This window comes from Alosa pseudoharengus, unplaced genomic scaffold (genome assembly GCF_046254945.1).
Source record: "Alosa pseudoharengus isolate Yale_2024_CS ecotype anadromous, Long Island Sound unplaced genomic scaffold, YU_APseudo_1.1 YU_APseudo_1.1_scf_1, whole genome shotgun sequence".
In the NCBI taxonomy this organism is placed as follows: domain Eukaryota; kingdom Metazoa; phylum Chordata; class Actinopteri; order Clupeiformes; family Clupeidae; genus Alosa; species Alosa pseudoharengus.
In genome coordinates this window covers 51,965,187-51,987,838 of record NW_027468564.1, presented here as the reverse complement: position 1 = coordinate 51,987,838, position 22,652 = coordinate 51,965,187, and the positions used below count along the sequence as shown (strand labels likewise).

The window sequence follows — 22,652 nt, the reverse complement described above, 5'->3', positions numbered from 1 at the left end:
GGGCTGGCCCAATCACATCGTTAAGCAAGCCCTTTCACTTTGGACCTGCCAGCGTAATGCATAAAAAAAAAAAAAAAAGAGTTTGTATTATAACCACCGGCCCTTAGGTTATTTTCTTCACTGACGTAGACAAGGCTCATCTCGCCCAATCATATCGTGAAACACTTCCCCTCTTTTGCGCCGGTGACGTAATGTGTTAGGATCTTCGAAGATGGAGAGAAAACGGAAAGGAGGTGCAGAGAAACTACGAGACAAAAAGAAGCTGGCTCTTCAGCTCTGCAGCCAAATGCGCAAAAATGTCTAATATGTTAGGCAGGGCCTAGCTCCTGTGGCCGATGACAGTGGTGGCGGTGACGACATTGAACAGGGACGTGCAGTAAAACTTGCGGTAAGCCAAGTGTTCTGAAAGCAGTCCAGCAACACTTGTTATGAGTAAAGCAAGCCAACCCCTTGGTGCATCTGATAAAATGATAAAACGTCAATAAAAATGTTTGGGGTAATGTTCTATGTCCAGGTTAGTTTGTATTCTAGTTAGTTTGTAATGCCTGTATACGCATATATTTATAACTCTGCAACTGCCCGCTGCTACTCTGTGGGGTATAGTACAGCGGCTAAGGCCAGATTTTTACCTGAATCGTTCAGTTTTTGCAGAAAGCACGAAACTTGGTACAGGTATAGTACTACCCCTAGTGATCAAAAATTGAAATGGACCCCAACACATAGCGCCCCCTAGTGGCCGCTATCTTGACTTCAAATATGGCCACCAAAATATGCCCTTTTTTTCTACATTTATAATGCTAGGCTGCTTTTAACACATAATATGACGTGTCTATAGCCATCTTTCAGCATTATGAAATACATAATGAGACAATCATGCATAATTAAAATGGCAGACATGTTGGATTTTAAGGAAGTAGCCATACATTCTGACACCGAGTCAAAAACTGGGGTGGGTTTAGGCTATGTGTGAAGTTTCGACTGTGTGACTAAACCCTGCACTTGCCTAGCCTCAATCCTTCTAATTTGCCCCCTAGAGGCTGGCATGCTAGCAAGGAGGCTAAAACCCATGGATGCTAGTGTCTGTCAAGTCTCTTAATGAAACATATGCTGCCTTTTGGGAAATTAGCTATTTTGTCTTTTATGCTAGAGTTAGATAAATTAGTACATACACCCAGTCATAGTTAGATAAATTAGTATATAACCCAGTCCAACACATCCTACTGTTAGCCTAATTCAATTGAGGTGGGTGGGGCCAATTAGCATATGCTAAAGTTTCTTTTAAGGGTTTTATAGTGATTGTTTGAAAAGGTCCATTTTGTTTTATTGTAGTTTAACATTTTGCATCCCATAAAATAATTATGCCTGTCAATGAAGCTAATTTAAATATGTAATACCTTATGAGTTTAGCTCCCTCCTGACACATTAGGGCTCATGCTAGTCAGTGAACCAGCACTTTTAGGACACTTGCTATTGCGTTCAGCGCCCAGTTAGATTTATGATTTAAATCGATTTTCTCAACAGCCCCCAAATTCAGATGCAAAAGAAATTGTTCCAAAAATACTGGAAATACAAGCTATATCTACCACCTCTGGCTTTAGACATGCCCGGTGGCATGTAACAATGCCCCCCCCCCCCCCCCCCCCACACACACACACACACACACTGAAAACCCTGAGGGTGCACTTGTTGCTGGGATTGAGAGGTATCTTTTTGCCAGGACACTTAGCCTAGGAAAATTTGGTTGGTGGCGCTTCCACCACTCAAGAGGATTGGTGTCTGGGTCTATTTCAAGGGTCAATAAGTAAGATTTCAGCTCAGTCTCTATCTTTTCTGCCTCTGACTGGTTGGGAGATGACACTACATTCTGTTTGAAGAAGGCCGCTAAAGTCATCTTTTTCTTGGGTGGAGGCTGTGCATCTTCTTGGCGCACCTGCACAGCTGTGCCAGGCTGCTGTGGTGTACTGTTGTTGGCAGGAGCAGGTAGAGCCATCAGCTCAGCAACATCTCTTTTTTTGACTTCTTCCACCTTGTCTGGGTCAATGTAGGTTGTGCGGAACCTTGGGTCAACCAGTGATGCCATGTCCAAGAGCTCATCTTTTACAGGGTCACTGTATTTGTCGTCAAGGTACCGCATTATATTCCCTTTTATTGTTTTGGTGAGCTCTGTGTCTTCCTCCCCTGGCTCTAGGAGACTAGTTTTGAACAGATGGAGCACTGGTTTAATGTATGAAACACTGACATAGGATTCCCCAGAGAGTGCATCAGTGAACTCTTGGAGTGGTTTCACAGCTTTATTTATCGACTCCAACACATCCAAATCTTGCCAAGGGGGCACAAGATGGCGACTTTTCTTGTCCGAACCCAGGACACAGACTAGAGCCTTCTCCTGTTCGAGAAATCTCAAGCAGCCTTTTTACAAACCCCAACAGCACGATTGATCCGTGGGTCCTTCACACCATTCTCTGTAGTAAATGAAAAATACATAGGCCTAATCAAAACACATTTTAGGGGAACATACCACTACATTCACAAACTTGTCTTGCTTCAATTTCTGTACAATATGAATGCACATGCACAAAGGGCACACACTCATTCACACACACACACACACACACACACACACACTTCATGTATACCATTATGATTAGATAGATAGATACAGTAGATAGATTGATTGATTCCGGGGGAATTTCAAAATGTATTAATTCATACATTTTGTCATAATATTGGCTTGATGCATTAATTACATGATGCATTACTTGTCTTGCTAATGTAAAAAATGTCACTTGATGGATAGCCATTAGACTTACCGATAGCATTGTGCAATCTGTGTCCAAAGCACTGCAGGTTAGGCCACGCATTGTCCTTCAGAGCTTTAATCATGTTGCTGCCGCTGTCAGTAGTCATACAAATGAGTCGGTCTTCGGCAAGGTTCCATGAGTTGAGGGCATCTCTTTTAGCCCCTGGGCTACAATTTCACCCGTGTGGTCCTCTGGAAAGTATGCCGTTTGAAGGCAGACGCTCCGCAGAGTCCAGTCATTGTTAATGAAGTGCACAGTGAGACTCATGTACGGTTGCATCGTCCGACTTGACCATAAATCTGTGGTGGCAGAGTAAAAGGACACATCTTCCAACTCTTTTGTGACCCGTTGTCTTGTGCTATTATATAGATTGGGCAAGGCAACGTCGGAGAAGAACTTTCGGCTAGGTAGCACATACCTGGGGTCCAAAACTTTAATCATGTTAATGAACCCCGGCTTTTCCACCGTATATATTGGCACCATATCCTTTGCTATATACATAGCAACCGCATCTGTTATGGCTTTCCAGCGGGTCGAATTCTTGTCATATGGGATGCAGTTTGAAAACGTTTGTGGTACGGTGGACTGTATTTTAGCGGCTGTGCGTGTGGTGCTTGGGGTGCTGCTGTCTTTTTCATTCCGCTGCGAGCAACATTTCTCCCATTCGACAGGATTCTTTTGTTTGAGGTGCTGCAGTAAATTTGTCGTACTGCTGCCTTTGCTAGCAACAGACTTCATACATACTTTGTAGCGGGGTGTTGTCTGGTCTAAATCTGACCTCACGAACGCGAACCAATTCCAAATGACGGATGACACAGTGCCTTTCTTCGGAACGAGTTTTTCCCTGCTTGCTGCCATGTTGTCACTCACTACTATCACTATCACTCACTATTTGGCTCTATGCAGGGGGAGGGAGGCCCGAGCCCATTCTACGGGAGGCCAGAGGGAAGCGTTAGCGGATGTTAAAGAGAAAACCGATTTTCATTCAAACAAGTCGACGTGAACTACACACTCGAGTTAATCGATAAAATCGGTTTATCGCCCAGCCCTACGCCCAGTCCTTGGGTGTGCTTTGTGGTGGAGACACCAAAAGCTCAAGACAGGTAAAGTTGAGTATCGTCCGCATAGCAGTGATCAAATTCATGGGAGCGAATGGTCTCACCCAAGGAAGTGTGTAAATAGAGAAAAGTAGGGTCGCTAATACTGATCCCTGAGGCACATCTGTGGTGAGGTCATGTGCCCTTTAAGGTAGAATTAAAACCAGTCAAGGGCTTTTCTGGACATCCCAGTTTAGTTCAGATAGTGTAGAAAGGAGAATGTCATGGTTAACAGTATCAAAGTCTGCAGATAAGTCTGTAACACTTTATAATAACTACACACAATTCATCATTTATTAAGCCTTTGTTACTTATTAGTTAATGGTTTGTTCATCATTAGTAATTTCTTGTTCATACATAATTTATCATCAGTAAAGCATTTGTTCACACAGTTATAAATGGTTTGTTCATAGTAAATAAGCCTATCCAAAAAATATGTTTCTAAGTACATGATTTATACTTAATAAATAATGAAACAGCCACTTATAAATTAAATCATTTCCCCATTATAAACCAGTTGCAAACTATTACAAATAGCGTTGTTCATCATTTGTAAAGCATTGTTCCTATGTTAATCATAAATAAAGTATTTGTACACACAGTTATAAATGGTTTGTTCATAATAAGCCTACTAAAATATGTTTCTAAATTATTGTTAATACTTAATAAATTATGCAACAATATTTTGTTGATGAAGTAATATTTCCATTATTTAACACATACACATGCATTAATGATTAGTTAGGGTGAGGATACATATTAAATATTATTTATAAAAATTTTATAAACCACTTCCTAATACTATAAATCATGATTTCACAGGAGTTACAAGTGGTTAGTTAATGATATTTTGTGAGCTTATCTAAAGTGAGAACTTTCTCTGCCTTGCAACACATTTTCAAATGAGTTGTAAAGATTACATTCACACTCATTAATTTAGCACACAAGCAACGTACGCATGTCAATTAAATTGAAGGCCACTGAAACAACAATTAAAGCCAGGAATCGAACCCCCAACTTTTCAGGCTACTGCATGCTAGTCCAGCTCCTTATCCACTACACTACCTTGGCCCAGATAGAAACACCTACGACTATGCAAGAGTTTCTGTTGTCTTCTACTACACACTGTTAAGCATTTATTAAACATCTGTAAACTATTATTAAAAACTGTATTCTTTGTTTGTAAAGCATTATTCCAACATTAATTCTCATCTGAAAATCATGTTTACACACAGTTAAAAATGGTTTGTTCATAGTAAACACGCATATCTATATTATATTTTTGAATTGACTGTTGTAATACCACTGGGCAGAGGTAGTGTAGTGGATAAGGAGCCGGGTTAGCATGCAGTAACCCATTAAGTTGGGGGTTCAAACCCTGGCGTGCAGCAATGTAGCCTTACCCTTTAATTTCATCGACATGTTTAAGTCGCTTTGGGTGAAAGTGTCTGCTAAATAAATAAATGCAAATGTAAACTTTATAACTCATTTGTAAATGTGTTGCAAGGCATAAAACGTCCTCACTTTAGATGAGCTCACAAAAAATATCTTTAACCACTTGTAGCTCCTGAGTTAATCATGAATTATAGTATTAAGAAGTGGTTTATAAAATATGTATCCTCACCCTAACTAATCATTAGTGCATGTGTATGTAACAACTGTTAAATAATGGAAATATTACTTCATCAAAAACATATTGCATCATTTATTAAGTATTAACAATAATGTATAAACATATTTTATATATAGGCTTATTTACTATGAACAAACCATGTATAACTGTGTGAACAAATGCTTTACTGATGATAAATTATGTATGAACAATACATTACTGATGATGAACAAACCATTAACTAATAAGTAACAAAGGCTTAATAAATGATGAATTGTGTGTAGTTATTATAAAGTGTTACCGATAAGTCTAGTAGAATGAATACTAATGACTTAGCAACTTAGATGAGGACTTAGCTACTCTCAATGCTTCGGTCACAGACAGAAAAGCAGTTTCAGTAGAATGACTCTTGAAAACAGACTGCATAGGGTCTAGTAGGTTGTTCTGATATAGTAAGTCCAAGACTTGTTTGAAAACCACTTTCTCCAAAAACTTTGACAAGAAAGGAAGAAGGGAGATAGGTCTGTAAAAACAGCAATGGTTTTAGAGGTGGTGGCAAATGATACATTTTCCATCTTTATCCTCCTTGACTGATGTTTCACTAGTTTCACATTTGGCTAGGGTCAGTGTCACTACTGGTAGCATAAGCCAGTACCTGGAGCCCAGGGCTCAGTACTGGGCTCCCTTCTCTTTGCTATCCACACCACTTCTTTGGGACAGATTATCCATTCGCACAGCCTCTCATACCACTGCTATGCAGATGACATACAGCTTTATCTGTTCTTTCCACCTGATGACCCCTTGGTCTCGGCACGTCTCTCGGATTGCCTCTCAGACATATCTACATGGATGAAGGCACACCACCTCCAGCTAAACCTCTCAAAAACCAAACTGCTGGTCCTCCCAGCTAAACCTACTGCTCCTGCTGCTTGAATTTCCCCTGGGGATCAATAAAGTATCTATCTATCTATCTATCTAGAATTGTTGAGAATTGTTTTAAAAGCGTTAAACGCTTTGGCTAAAAATGCATCAGCCAAATGTAATGTAATGTAGATATCCAGCATGATGTTTTTCCCCATTGAGATCTGATGTGTTTTATTTTTTAAAGTGTATACTTTTTTTGAGCAGTTTATAGCAAGAGTTAAAGGAACACGCCACCCAATGTCAGTAGTAATATATGTTCTTACCTTAACTTTCACGAGTTGAGTCATACCTCTCCTGTGTCGGTACGTGCACTCAAACGCTCTGGTGCGCGGCTGGACTGTGTTAGCTTGTTGCTATGCTAGCGGGCTTTGACAGGGACTAAGCGTAGAAGTAATCAAAAACATCCACGTTTTCCCGACTTAAATACAGTTTCACGAGTAGTTGATAGAAATGTTACGGCCACGCAACATGAAACGTGGCGATTTTCCAAGCGAATAAACCGGAGAACTACAATGTGTGGCGCAATAGCACTTGGGAGTACTTCGACCTAGCGTAGTAGTATTGTTAACACCTAATTGTAGATCCTATCCACCACAGAGTTTAGAATCCATGCTGGCTCGACCCTCAGCCTCTCCCTCCCCTCTGAGCGAGAGAGAGGCGCACACACACTAGAGATGCGCTGATGGGCTATTATTTCAACCATAACTGCATAGCAAAACTTATCATCCATCAGCCATCCATCAGCACCAAAGTTTTTTGACCAATTTTCAAAACCGCACCCGCCCACCATCCGCTGGTTGTTTTAATGTAGGCTATGGGTGATGCAGCGCTGCTGACGTGAGGCTAGAAAGCCCTTGCCTGTTCTAGAAAGACTGATCTAATGCAGCAAATATATTAAAAGGCTAAAGTCGTACATTGGCTATGCTGTAGCCTATCCCCAGAATATCAGCAGCAAACTCAGTCTCTGTCTCGCAAAACAGTCTCCAAATAAAACGCACATCGGCCTGTTGCCTATTCTGCCAGCTTGTGACAATATATCATCCAAAATGCTTGATTGCATTGCATTCTCCACATTTTAAGCAAAATTTTCATGTACCACATCAGCATTTTTGTTCAGTGAATCTTTTGTAAATTGCTTTACAATTACCGTCGGGCCTATAGGCCTATTGCCTGGCTTGCCTCAGCTTCGGTCACGTCCTTTTACAAGTTTATCATTGTAATAAAAAAACGCAATTTGCCACATAACTTCAGCATGCTCCTGGCCTACTAATTAATGCCTATTGTACTTTATTTTTTGCAAAAAGAAAGAAATCCTTGATAAAATAACAAGTCATTCACATTATAGGCTACTTTACACACTGTTATGTCAGGTTGACTGACAAGCCTGTTCTGAAGACTCCCATTCATTTTGACTGCACAAGCGCTCTTTTTCAGACAGACAGCGCAATTCATTTTATAGCAGGCCATCGGACAAATATGACGCCTCGATATTAAAGAAACTCCGACTCCATTCATTCTGAAAGTCCACCGCACAACAGTGCAACGTGCATGTTCACATTTTTAGTAACAACCGCCAAACTTGCTTGCTTGCCTTAGGCTACACATCTAAGTGGATGATGAAAGAGCATTTTAAGTCAATGTCCACAATAGTATTCTGGACACTGCTCTTGAGGCCATTCATAGAAGGTTTTTGACACATGGCACTCTTTTTGATGATTTGGCATGGTTGGACCCGAGGAGCTTTGAACAGATTCGGACCACTACTCTTCCCAACAATGCTTTGGAAGTCTTGAGCTGATGTCTGGTGAAATTCGACAGTAGTGCAACAGTGGACAATCTTCAATCAGAGCTGAAATGTTTAGCAGGACAGTGGAACAGACTGAAAGCATCCCATCTTGAGGATTACATGACCAGAACAGTGAAAGATGGAGCTGAAGGACAAGAAGAGGAAACAGATATTATGAATAAAACCTGTGCCTCCTGTAAAAATTACCCACTGTGCTGCTATCAGATTCTCAAGCGGCTCAACATGCTCTCAGATGCCTATCATCTCCTTGGGCTTGCTTATAAGTTCTTGCTGACCCTTTCCCTGACCCAGGTGGCCTGTGAAAGAACATTCTCTACCCTCAAGTTCATCAAAAGCAGACTTAGAAGCAACCTGTCAGCAAGCAAGCTGGAGGCCTTTATGTTGATGGCCACTGAGAAAGACATCCTCATGGCATTGGACACAGACACAGTCATAGATACGGTGTCTGAGAAGAGTGAATCACTGAGAAAGCTGCTCTTGTAAGGTAATACAGTGAGAGGAACTATAATTGATTATCATTGATTGTGAAAATATTCATTGCAATGTAACAGTTGTCTTATGATTCCTACAAGCCTTAACCTCTCCTCTTTGACAGGATTTTAACACTGACTATTCTCTCTCTCTAGCTCTCTCACACACACACACACAGGATGCCTTCACTTGTTTGTTGTAGGAGGAGTTCTTCAGGGGATAACTTGCATCCCTTTTCCTTGGTAAGTTCACAATTTATGTAATGCAAAAGACACAGATGATCCTCTCATTCTCTTTCTATCGGTCACACACATACAGGATGATGTCTTCTTTTTTAAGGATTTGCTCAAGGAGTTCACAGGCCTTCATAAATCAGCACTGCTTTGTTTGGAAAACACTGATAATCAGATCAATCAACTATGTCTATTATTTCTCTTTCTCTCTCCCTCATTCATGTGTCGTCATCCCTCTTAGGTTTTCAGTTTCTACACTGCTATTTTTATCTTGAAGACTGACCAATAATTCAATATCTCTCTCTCTTTCTCTCTCTCTCTCAAACATACATACAGAGTTCAAAGTTCATTCAGGAGTTCAGCTACATTCATCCTTTTGGGGACTGGGTAAGTTCACAATTTATTGAGTACTACTCTTGGAAGAGTTAGCATAGATCTGATCCATCATTTCTGATTTCTATTCTTTCTCTTTCTCTTCTCTTCCTCCCTGAAACACATAGGTATACCCAATAGGATGAATTCTGCTTAAAGATCCATTACTGTGGTGGAGTATACTTTTTTGTAGTGTTAATAAATTACACTTTTTGGAAGTATTTAATGTGTCCACTCTCACTGATTCCCGTTAACTCATTGCATGCCTTAAGGTATGTGGTTTTAAAGAGTTACACAGTGGGTATACACATTCAAGAGACCAAAAAGACCGAAAATGTGTGTGTTATCGAATGAGGGGCCTGTCTGGTCCAAAATGCCAGGGCCAATTTTTTGTCCCAGTCCGCCCATGATGTTCAACATCCCTAACGGAATGCATGTCTTCGCCAAAAATGACAAAATACGATGTTATATTAATAATGCAAATTAACGTCAAACTTTGAAATATAGTCTGAAATGAGATGTTATTATCATTGAGACAACAGGGGTATACAAAAAAATCCGATTGTAGCTTACAGCAGCTGACTATTTAGGTTAAGTTTATAACGTTGTGGTCGGCCACCAAGCGTCTTCTGCCTCACGGCTGCGCGCACATCTAGTTTTGTTGGTAAAAGGGAAACCCGTGTATCTGGACGCCAGGGAATCTCTCTCAGCGCGACGCTAAAACAGTTTTATAGAAACTGGCCTAGCCGCCAAAGAATTGTTAGCCACTCAGCGGCTAGCTGGGCACCATGACGTCAGGGGGCTACCGTAGCTGCGGAGGGACAAACTTTACCCAGACCAATATCACTGTGCAGGTGCTGCTTTTTAGATAGGCCTACTTGTTTTTGTTTATTTTTATTTTTTTATTTTTCCACTAGCCGGTGGACTGTAAGAGATTTGTGTTAATGAAGTGATTGTAGCCACCGGCTAGCGGTTTCTAATTTTTTTGTTGTGTTTGTTTCCCCTCCCTAGTAATAGCCTCAGTGTGGATTGGGCCCTTAGAATAGACTAGCCCACCCGTGGCCTGGTTTCCTTGAAGTGTTTCACATTTTACCCATTTGGAACTGTGTGCGGTGTAACCACTACACACTGGCATCGGCTGGGTTAACATGACACATCCCTTAGAACCAGTTACACGAGAATCTTGCTCCACCTTAAGAAAAAGGATCCATGAGAACAGGCAAAAGGTAAAAAACAAACCCAGGCAGGTTTCTGCTGATTTATTTTTTAAGACAAAAATCTAACCACCCAACGACATAACGCGTGGAAGGGGACATACATAACCTGAATTTAAGAAAGTAAGCCTGTGGGTTGAGGCATTGCAGTGCAATTCAAACAACTGGAAGAAAAAAATACCTTTTGCTATAGATATTGAAATAACATGAAAGTTTTCAGTAAAGATGTAAAAGTGGTTAACTCTTTGGGAGTGAGTCAATGTGTGTCCAATTTAGTAATTTTTACTGTATGCTGTATGTATGCAATGTATGCAAACTTTTTCGTCTTCTTTAAAAAAAAAAAAAAAAACAGGTTTGTCTAGTTCAAGATCCTCAACTCCCTGTCTGTTGTTACTTAGCATTGCTGTAGGGTAAACAATTGACACATTTTGGTCAGTTATCTAATTTGGTGAGTGTTCCTCAAAAGACGCTTCATACATTAAAGCAGTACTAAGAGTTGGAAAGTAAGTAGCATTTTCAGGTATGTATACTTTACTTGACTATTTGTTTTTCTATCAACTTTTTACTTTATTCCTCTACATTTTCACATAAATATTTGTACTTTCTACTCCTTACATTTTCAAAACTGGCTTGTTACTTTTGTGTTAATGCATTTGAGGAGAGTTATCAATTATTTTTATTTGAGGTCATTGTGTCCCAACACAATCCCAACATCAAGGCTGATTTCAACCTTAATGGATGGGACGACAATAGTGATGCAGAAAGGGGGTTGACTTTGCAACTGTAGGGGTGCCACCTTAGGGACAGCGCCAAAATAATAGTTACATGATCCGTATAAACATTTTCCTACATCACGTGATGTTGTGACGGCAAGTTGCAGTATCACTGTAGTATTGCACAGTGTTTGACCTGCTATTAGCATTTTATGTGTTAAACATACTTTCATAACTTAATTCCTCAATGACTCCTGTATTACATACCATTAATCTTACATCAGTTAAAGCATTAATGAATGATTATTCATGCACTAGTATTGTAAAGTGTTACCATAAAGTTTAGGATAAAGACCATTGTCTTACAAGTTACCTTACAGCGTGTTTATTAAAGAACCCACATATTAAAAAAACAGGCTTCCTTAGCAGATAAATGTCATGGCCACCACTACACACTGGCATCGGCTGGGTTAACATGATACATCCCTGAGAATCAGTTACACGAGAATCTTGCTCCACCTTAAGAAAAGGGATCCATGAGAACAGGCAAAAGGTAAAAAACAAACCCAGGCAGGTTTCTGCTGATTTATTTTGCAAGACAAAAATCTAACCACCCAACGACATAGATAACGTGTGGAAGGGGACATACATAACCTGAATTTAAGAAAGTAAGTCTGTGGGTTGAGGCATTGCAGTGCAATTCAAACAACTGAAAGAAAAAAAAACCTTTTGCTATAGATATTGAAATAACATGAAAGTTTTCAGTAAAGATGTAAAAGTGGTTAACTCTTTGGGAGTGAGTCAATGTGTGTCCAATTTAGTAATTTTTACTGTATGCTGTATGTATGCAATGTATGCAAATTCTTTCGTCTTCTTTAAAAAAAAAAAAAAAGAAAGAAAAACAGGTTTGTCTAGTTCAAGATCCTCAACTCCCTGTCTGTTGTTACTTAGCATTGCTGTAGGGTAAACAATTGACACATTTCTTTTGGTCAGTTATATAATTTGGTGAGTGTTCCTCAAAAGACGCTTCATACATTAAAGCAGTACTAAGAGTTGGAAAGTAACAAAGTACAAATATGTACTATAAGTAGCATTTTCAGGTATGTATACTTTACTTGACTATTTGTTTTTCTATCAACTTTTTACTTTATTCCTCTACATTTTCACATGAATATTTGTACTTTCTACTCCTTACATTTTCAAAACTGGCTTGTTACTTTTGTGTTAATGCATTTGAGGAGAGTTATCAATTATTTTTATTTGAGGTCATTGTGTCCCAACACAATCCCAACATCAAGGCTGATTTCAACCTTAATGGATGGGACGACAATAGTGATGCAGAAAGGGGGTTGACTTTGCAACTGTAGGGGTGCCACCTTAGGAATAGCGCCAAAATAATAGTTACATGATCCGTATATTTTCCTACATCATGTGATGTTTCCTACTAGGTGTATTCTGCCAGCAAGCTTACCTCAAACAGAATGTTTGTTTCTCTGCAAATTCATCCTTGATTTGGTAGTAGGCAATACGTTTGCTTGATATTTAAAAATGAAATGCCATAGAGCAGGGATTCCCAAACTGTGGTACGTGTACCACCAGTGGTAAGCCACGTGAGCTTCCACTAGGGGGGTACGTGAGATGAAAATGGCAATGTCCGAAAGGTGCCTATGTTCTCTTTGTTCATTGTGTTTTATAATGTTGTTCTCCACACTGTTTGGTTTTATTGTGAGAGCTCATAGACCAGTTGCATATTTTGATTTTGTAATTTGTTATCATGTACAGTGGGCATCGCTTTCAAATGGCCACTTCAGTCGCGCATTACGAGGCGTGAAGCTGCGTGAAGTTTTAGTACCACTTTCAGCCACTGTGCGTTGCTCTGCCACTGTACATCGCTCTGTCAGTAGCCTGACTGCCGCCCCTTCTGAAAAAGCAGGAGGCTACCTTTAAACATAATTGTTACCGAGATGAATCCCAGCCTACGAATTCAATAACAAAATAAATCATGCATAATTAAACATTACCTCGATTATGGCTACATGGGTATGGCTTAAGGCTTGACTACACGGTGGTAGGGAAAATCGAAATCTGCTTTTGATAGCCTACCGGTCATTTATCATGACATATTGTCACAAACACTTACTCCACTTAGAAAATCAAAACCAAAATCATGTAAGTAAAGACTATGTTAAAGTGTTGTTATCTCATTGACGCCTGTATAAGGGGTGGAGGATGTGATTTTTTTTGACCTGATAAATTTGCCTAAATAAAAGGCCTTAAATTGGAAGTATTTTAGCTTTGATTTTCTTTTGACGCTTCAAGGTAGATCTTGCCTTTGTTCAGGGCGAGGTTAGGGATCTTGGGCTCAAAAAGGTTGGTGACCACTGGGGTAGACTACCGTATCATTACAAACATTATTCTGTGTCCTAAAACGTGTATATTTTATGGCATTGTGTCATGTAAGTTCACTGCAAAATCTAGAGAAATGTGTGAGGTGGTCAGCGGGGGACAATTGAGACACATTGGATTGTGTTATTACTTGAACATTCCACACTATCCACAGCTGTGGTATCAGGGGCAGGAGGATTACTGTTAGAGCAGGCTTTATATAAAATTCTTCAACAGAAGGCCTCGAATGCAGGCTTGCCCAAAATGTGGCCTGTGGTTTGCGCAGCCTACAGTAAATAACAGACCCGCCACAATGTGCGGTATGATGCTTTTTTACGAGCAAGATGTTTTTGGTGCCCTACACACACTGCATGTTCTTAAATAACAATGATCATCAGTAATATTCGACCACTAATTTGTGTACATGGGCAAGCGTGACCACCTTGATTGGCTGATGATTGTAACGCGGGCATGATTCCAAACACCTCCCTTATGATGATGAGTGACAGGTGACAGGTCTCAGAATGTGTGCGCTACACTAGGACAGAAGATGATGAATAACTGGGGCCGTAGGCTATTCACAAAGGCTTTTATCTTACCAATAGGAGTAGGCTACTCCTAAATCGCACTAAAAGATTTTAGCTTGGAGTTTTCTCTTAAAAGTTAGACCCCCTTTACACGAGCATGTGTATTTTTATAAACGACATTTCCCTACGTTTGAGCCTTTCATTTAGACGCAAACGGAGAATTCGCCCTGTAAAACGGTTATCCAAAAAAACTCCGGCCAAAGTGTTTTTTTTTTTTAAAACTCTGTTTATGCGTTTGGTTGTAAACTGTGGGAAACGGAGTTTTGGGTAGCCAACGTCACAGTATGCAACAGAAGTACACCAAATGTGCGACCAATGTTTACATTTACATGTTCTCACGTGCGACTTTTCAGGGTTCTGATTGGTTAATGTGAGCTTGAGCTTATCGTTAGACTGCCACTGTGGTTTGGCGTGCTCATGACAGCATGTATGTACACGGGTTCGTGTAAACACATTTTAAAAATAAACGGTCTCGTGTAAATTCAGTTTTATTTGCAAACGTAGATGGCCAGATATTCGTTTAGGAAAATACCCTGCTTCGTGTAAACGGAGACTTATTCACAAAGCCTTTCAGACAACTCCTAAACTAGGAGTGAGTCTTCGTTGCTATGGATGACGTCATTATTCATGCACAAGCTTGACTGAAGTGACCACCTTGATTGGCTGACGATTGTAACGCGGGAATGATTCCAAACACCTCCCTTACGATGATGAGTGACAGGTGACAGGTCTGAGAATGCGTGCGCTACACAAGTAGTGCGATGGACGGAAGATGATTAATAACTGAATAAAAAGGCCTAGCCTAAATGAATAAAGAGTAAGGCAAAACAAATAGCCTAGTAGCCTAATGAAACATAGGCCTATGGATTGATGCAGTACCTTTGCAACATTATTAAATTAATCTGTCACCATATGCCTAGGCTACGTTTGCAAAGAGGAGAACATTTTAATTTGATTCACAATGAAACGTTACATTTAATTTACATGTTAGTTTTACAATGAGTAGTTTTGGTTTGTGTTGGTGGCGTTATTGCATCCCTTTTATGAATGCAAAATTGTTCCCTCGCGATTGGAAGCTCATGTTGCCGCATAGGATTTCAAAACACGGCAAAATGCCGCAGGTTTGTGAATAGGTCAGTTAGGAGTCCTCTCGACTTATTATGACCGCCACGCAGCGAAGCGGCGGTCATATAGGTTTAGTCAGATTTTTTTTTCTTTCTTTTTCGCATGTCCAAATTTCTGTCAAGGATTCCCGGGACACTGAAAGACCGGGATACACGAAACTTGGTGGGCATGTAACCCCACATGGATAGCATGGAACCATCGTTTTGATCTGTGGTCCCCCCCCGCTGGACTGGAACCCCGAAAGGAGGGTAGGGCAGACAGTTTTCTGTGAATATCTCGAGAACCGTAGGGTTTAGGAGGACCATTTTTTTTGTATGTTGATCTCAAGGGGCCATGTCAACCCATTCCATGTGCACACATGTGCATAAACAGATACACACGCACACACATACATTCACAGTAATCATACGTATGACACATACTCACACAGTAGACATATGTACGGATGCATGCATATGCACAAACACACATACACAGACAAACACACACACCCACACACATAAACATAAACGTGTGCACACACACATGCACACAATTCAAGAATTTCTCAGAATTATGAACAGGCAAGATGGGGGTGGGGTTGTATAATTAATTTTACATGTGAAATCTATGAACTAATCATGTTTTGGTACTTGTTGTCTAGCAGATACCAGTGAGAATTGAGTGTGGATAATGCAATTTAGTGAGACAGTTAGAATCATATAGGCCTTTCAGCGTGATTTATTTTTGTGGAAAAAATGTGCTGGACTGGGCGGCGGTCATATTTTGTACCGCTCTGCGGTACATCTAGTTTTAAGCTGTCACAGAGGTGGGAAGGTGTGATTTGTTGGGGTGAATAATAATCACGTATGATTATTTGTGAAATTGTGCAAACAGGTGCAACACATTTGAAAAGGAAGGACTGGTAGCATGCAAGCTCACGGGAAGCATTTTTTTTTGTACATTCCTCAGGCTGTACCACCTAGTGTCCTACAGTCTCTTTCCTGAGCTATCTGCAACAGCCTGAAGTGTGTAAGATGTAGGCTAAACAGTACAATAAGTACCCAGACTCCATCTGTAACTTGTAAACAAAATAAAACAATCAGCTATAAAACTGAAAATAGGCCTACAGCATCTCTTATTTCTGAAAGTGCAAATTACATAGAAAAATTATTTTTAAAAATCCACTTAAGCAAGACCTTCAACATCTCTGTTTAGTTGTATATGGAAGGGTCTACAATTTGCCTCAATATTTTTCATTGTGTGTAAAGTAATAATCTAGCCTACTAACTGTGAAAATATCACACTATTTTGCCTTTTTTTTAAAAAAAACAAACACCCACTGGGGCGAAATTGCTCCTTTCATTTCATAAAGAGACTACAACTAGAAGTCACGTGACTTTGCCCTTTGACGTTAACTCACCGTAACATGGTTTGTTTATTAGCCTGGTTAGCGTTGTCACTTTACTGTCACTTAACACTACCAGCTCCTCATGTGAGAAGTTACAAGTTACCACGCGATTTACATAGCTTTCTGTCATTACGAAATCGTTTAATTTAAGCCATAGGTTTTGGCCCTATTTGTATGTATCCAAAAGCTGCTGAAGCGCAGGGGAAGTTTTTTACCCCTCGTTTCAGTGATTGGTAGCTAGCCTACTACATCATCTGGGTGATGGCTTCTAATATGTGTAGCATTTTTCCACTCACATACCCAACAACTGCTGAACAATGCCGACACACAGTTTCATCTTATCCACCACTCTTTCGCCTGTACTAACGTTACTGTAACTGAAGTTCTCAAACTTGCGATCTTAAAGAGACCAGCGGATCCTCTAACTCTTGTGGGTCGCCACCACTTGCTTATGTTGCTGCTATCTCTGACTGACTTGACCGACGACCTGACAAAAAAAGAACATAGGCGCCAATCAGAGCTTCAGAGCTAAGGCGAGGCTACAGATTAGCGTTAGGTGTCGCTAAAAAACTCCCGTAACTCTCGCTACTTAACAGTAATTGCGCATGACATTAATTAATCCGCACACGAGTTTTATGTATTTTGATACCGTGTATTCTCCGTGTAAATTCATGCACCGAACCGTGACGCCCGTACCGTTTCGGTTCAATACGAATACATGAACCGTTACACCCCTAATTCAGACTATAATTCAGCTCCTCACAGACAGTTGACAAAGACATTACCTGCTTGACTTTTATGAAAGTTCCTTCTGGATGCATTATGTGTCCCTGGGTTTCCCCACAGCATGCAGGGCAAACCGTAAACAAGGACAGCAACTGCCTCTGGCAAACGATGAACTTGTCAACAGCACTGAAAACAAGGAAAGGAAAAACACATTAATTCTGACTGACATTTTTATATACACAATCAGAAACCGTTTCCATTAATAAAAAGATTATTACTTTGGGTCACTGAGAGATTCCAGCTCTTCTGGTTCCTCCTCAGAGGACTCGCTTGCCATCTCTTCCCCTGGACTCCATGACATATCACCAGAATGGTTGATGATATCAGAAAATGACCATTCATCATCACTTCGTTCAGGACTGGCCAGTGGAGTTGATCTGCGATTCTCAAACCTTTCGGTTTGAGTCCCCACATCCACCATCTGAGGCTTTACCTGAACAGCTGAGATGAAAAGACATTTATCTTAATAATTGTTCACCATTGTACATTCATTGGTAACAACACATGCAATATCTAACGCAACCCAGTACAAAATATATTTTTCTAATATTATGAAGTTCATAATTTTTAATGTTTACTGTCTGAAAAGTGTAAATTGCAAAAATAGTAACCATGGAGTATATGGCATGTATGGTGAATGCTAGATATAAGCTAACTACCTGATGAACGATGTAAAGATCTTATGTTGCACTGTGATCCACGATGGAACACTGCTGGCTCAGGGTCCATCGTAGAGATGTCTCCATCTCCATCATCTTCAGGCTCTGAAGTGGCAGTTGCACCCACCCCTTCTTTGCTGGCAGCACTCTCTGCCAAAATCTGAAAACAGACCAAAATCACAACTTTGAACTTATAAAAAATGTAGTGCTTTCACGAAAATCCCCCATTCATGCATTATTTACAAGACTGCTAATATTTTAAAAGTAGTCCCGAGCTGCATTCCCTCGCATGTGCCCTGTTAATACCAAATTGCAGTTATGTTTGTAAGCTTCGATTAGTAAAAAAAAAAAACAAGGCAACTTCGATGAACTAAGAAAATCAGAAAACTAATATTGTAAAGCATTACTTGGATGCGTTTTCAAAAAGATAATCTCATTAGCACAAGTGTCAGGAGGCTGCAGCCTCACGGTGCTAACGTAAGAGAAAGCTGACGGCAGCTAGGCGGGCTTTCGTGCCTTCATGGTGCTAACTTCACTAGGCTACAGTCAGCGAAAGTCATGCCACGACAAATCCATCATAACGTCAAGAAAAATACATTTGCAAAAATTACATGCAGGGCTACATTTCAATGCAACCGTTTTTATACAAAACTCCCTGTTGATATAAACATTGCAGTTGCGTTTGTAAGCTCTAAGTCAAAGAAAACCAACGTAACTTCGATCTAACTTCCAGAAAACTAATATTGTAAAGCATTAACGTTAACGTTAGTTAGATGCGTTTTCAAAAGATAATCTCTTTAGCACAATAAAATAAGTGTCAGGAGGCTCATGTGCAGCCTCACAGGGCTAACGTAACAAGACTAAGCTGATGGCAGCTAGGCGGGCTTTCGTGCCTTCATGGTGCTAACTTCACTAGGCTATAATCATTACAGTCAGCAACATTCATGCCCAGACTAATCCATAACCTCAAGAAAAGTAGCAGCTACATTTGCAAAAAAATACATGTTGGGCTACGTTTCAATGCAACATTTTTTTTATAAGGTAACGTTATTATACAACTTACAGTAAAAAGCTCCCTGTTGATATCAATATTGCAGTTATATTTGTAACCTTCGATTAGTCAAAGAAAACCAAGGCAACTTCGATGTAACTTCCAGAAAACTAATGTTGTAAAGCATTACTTGGATGCGTTTTAAAAAAGAGAATCTCATTAGCACAATAAAATAAGTGTCAGGACTCTAGGCATAGCCTCAAGGGCTAACTGTTAACGTTACCTTAACAAGTTAGCCTAGCTGATGGCAGCTAGGCGGGCTTTCGTGCCTTCATGGTGTTAACTTCACTATATATTATCATTACAGTCAGCAACATCCCACATAGCAAAATTCAGTTGAATCAACGTTGAAATATGGTTTGGCAGAAATGTTGAAACTACGTTGAAGCCTAACATTGATCCGATGTTGAAAGTGTCCCCTCTACTTTTGTGTTGAATCAACATCGGATTTTCAACTATACTGACATTGAATCAATGGTGATTCAACCATCATCTAAATGAGAATCTACATTTAAATTTCAGTTGATTTTATGTTGAAATAATGTTACTTAATCAATGGTGAATCAACCATCATCTAATGAGAATCTACATTTCAATTTCAGTTGATTTTATGTTGATTTTATGTTGAAATAATGTTACTGAATCAATATTGGTTCAACCATTATCTAAAAGGTATAAAATTAATTTATATGCATTAATATAATATATATATATATATATATATATATTAAAATGAGTGATGGGCATTGTATCTTGCAGAACAATCAACATCAACCTCCATTGAAAATACACTCTATTTAGCAGTAGGCCTAAGACTGCCACCAACAATAGGACTAACCGTATAATAACAACAGACACATTTTGGATTCATTTAGTTATATGGATAAAAACATTTATTAGATATTTTTAAGATTTTTTTTTTCTTTTTTTTTTAATGCAACAAACAAAACATGAAGAACAAGGGGGTGATGCTATGTGTGTGTGTGAGTGGGCTTGTATGTGTGCAGGGCCATAGCACATATGAAGAGGACACTGTGGGAGAGAAGCAGAGACAACATGTCAGCACTCACGATGAAACATTTTGCAGAGCAACTTATGCAACAGCTATTTAGTAATATTAGGAATATCAAATTTACTTACATTTAATTTTTCTTTAAGCCTCCTGCACGCCAAGGGGCGTAACGTAGCCAGTTCTTCACGATGTCACTGAAGGCCTGCTGTGTGAGCTTCCTGTCACACTGCCGAGAAGCAACTGAAAGACATGAATCCAAAATGGTTGTTTAAGGAATGATAAGATACTCATTGCAATAGTTGGGTTGAAATAACTTGTTGCCAGCTGAAAACAGCACAAGGAATATTAAGTTAAACTCACCAAACATGCAGTCTTGCAGGCAAGTGTCCCTAAATGGCAGCTTGGCCTCAGTGTGTTTGTATGCTTTCCCTGCCCAACTAAATTTACAGGCCAGGCCGTTTGTTAAGGCTGCTGCCAGCATCCTCCTTATCATGCAGGTCGAGCTGGTGCCTCCCACCATGGCCAAGCGGACAATCTATTGAGATGTGAGGAAAAATGGATTTAAGTACAATTCCAGTTTGCCTGTTGATGTAACTCAATTGGAACACTGGTGTTAAAGGTCCGACCATGCGGAACATGGATAAAAAACAGTGAAATGTTAAAATGTTGAAATGTAGAAATGTTGGGAAATCCTTTACAGGAACATGACTCTCCATGAGCTAGGGGAAGGTGTAACATCTGTCTTTGCATGTTTAATAACATCTAGAGCAGTGTTTTTCAACCACTGTGCCGGGGCACACTAGAGTGCCGTGAGAGATCATCAGGTGTGCCGCAGAAAATTACCCAAATGTCACTCACTGGTCCAGAAAAGCAACTGTTGCATCAAAGAATTTATAACCACATGCTCTCATTGATTGTATGATTGCACTATTTGTGGTATGCAGGCATTGTACAACGGGGGCCCCATATCTAGTATTCACAGAATCATCACATATCCAGTTCATAACAACAATTAAATTAGATATAGTCACCTAGAAATGAAACAGAGGGCGCTTGTTTTATTGACCAGGTCTTGCATAGAAGCCATAATAAGGCCATATCTGTGTATTGTTTGAAATTTTAGGCTATGGTATGTTTATTTTTTCTTCACACAGGATGTTAGTGTGCCGTGGGACATTTTAAGTGTCAAAAGTGTGCCGTGGCACAAAAAAGATTGAAAAACACTGATCTAGAGGACATAAGCTTTCAGAAAATGTAAGGTTTGAGTGGTATATTGGCTTTCCCTAAATAGTAGAGACCAAAATGTAAAGTCTTTCTACTTGATTCACAAGGCGAATCCCGATAATGACCGGCGTTCTATACATTATCCCTTACTTAACATTCTGATCAATGTTCAGCATGGTCAGACCTTTCAAAAACAATTGGTTTTGTTGGATTATGGGGTAGGGTGCGCAGTAAGGCCCAGTAGCACCTGGTAAGGCCCCGCCTAATATGCAGAATGTCTCATTATGCAGCTCAGTTTATCAAACAAATTACCATCTTTTGTCGGACTGCCTCTGTTTTTAAGAGGGCTTCGGCCTCATTAAAGTCCTCCTCGTTTGTGATGGGCAGCTGGACGGGGAACGGCTCTCGGCTTGTGGCTGGTCCACTAGCTGGGGTTCTATCCTCAGCCATTTCCCCCATGATGAACTGCACATCTCGTGAAAGTTCCTTCACCACCACTAGCACTTCGGCAAGCATCCCTGTCATCTTTTGGATGGCGAGGTCTTAAACAAGGGTAAAAACAAATTGTCATGAGATAAAAATGTGCAAAATACTTCTGTGGTTACATAGCACAACATTTTCTAATAGACTTGCCTTTCAAAAGCTGCCCATTTTCACCTTGTGGGGCACGAAATGGGGTGTGCATGGTCCCATACGGTGATATACTGGCTCCTGCAAAACAAAGATATTAATTTATATATTGGGAAGCATCAACTTTGAGAGGGCAGATTGTGTTGTCAGCTACCAAAGGAGGTAGGGTGACCAGACGTCCCGAAAAATTCGGGACAGTCCCGATATCCAAGCAGTTGTCCCGAATCCCGAATCCTGCCCTAAAAAAAATTATACTCAATCAGAATACTGAGTAGTTATTTTCTGAAAAACATTAAAAACTGTCCGTAGAGAGGATGAGTCGACTGCATGCAGCCCCCTATGGCAGCTAAGTGACTGGATGCAGTCCGGCTACTTTGTTTCTTTTTGACGTTCTATAATTAGGCGCGAATATGCATTGATTTCGCGAAGCCGAGGACATTGCATGTGCAGGCAGCGCAGCAGGCAGAGCCAGCGTGTGTGTAATAAAAAATACGTCGGAAGTTCGGCCTAATGTCAATGTCGTTTTAACATTACGTAACGATTTGATAGCGAAGCACAC

At 40.1% G+C, this 22,652-nt stretch overlaps 1 protein-coding gene and 2 long non-coding RNA genes across 7 annotated transcripts in view; 1 reads left to right on the top strand and 2 right to left on the bottom strand.

Annotated features, from left to right (window-relative positions):
• Positions 1–319: 319 nt before the first annotated feature.
• LOC143119469 (E3 SUMO-protein ligase ZBED1-like) lies at positions 320–3,659 on the bottom strand. Its single transcript, XM_076281006.1, has 3 exons — positions 2,910–3,659; positions 1,684–2,386; positions 320–402 (listed from the first exon to the last, which is right to left on the bottom strand). Exons 1-3 carry the CDS (start codon positions 3,657–3,659, stop codon positions 320–322), a joined length of 1,536 nt encoding a protein of 511 aa, XP_076137121.1.
• A 7,290-nt stretch (positions 3,660–10,949) lies between these two features.
• The window catches only part of LOC143132583 (uncharacterized), a 100,445-nt gene continuing 88,742 nt past the window's right edge, over positions 10,950–22,652 (top strand). Inside the window, exon 1 of one of the 5 annotated variants that reach the window (XR_012988339.1) lies at positions 10,950–11,051. This is a non-coding gene — a long non-coding RNA (uncharacterized LOC143132583). Of the gene's footprint in view, positions 11,052–11,708; positions 11,798–11,830; positions 11,913–12,204; positions 12,345–22,652 lie in introns of those variants that run through there. The other 4 variants (XR_012988343.1, XR_012988340.1, XR_012988338.1 and 1 more) reach the window with 4 other exon arrangements.
• Positions 20,190–20,644, bottom strand: LOC143111215 (uncharacterized). Its single transcript, XR_012984514.1, has 3 exons — positions 20,600–20,644; positions 20,368–20,479; positions 20,190–20,259 (listed from the first exon to the last, which is right to left on the bottom strand). It is a non-coding gene; the product is annotated as an uncharacterized LOC143111215 (long non-coding RNA).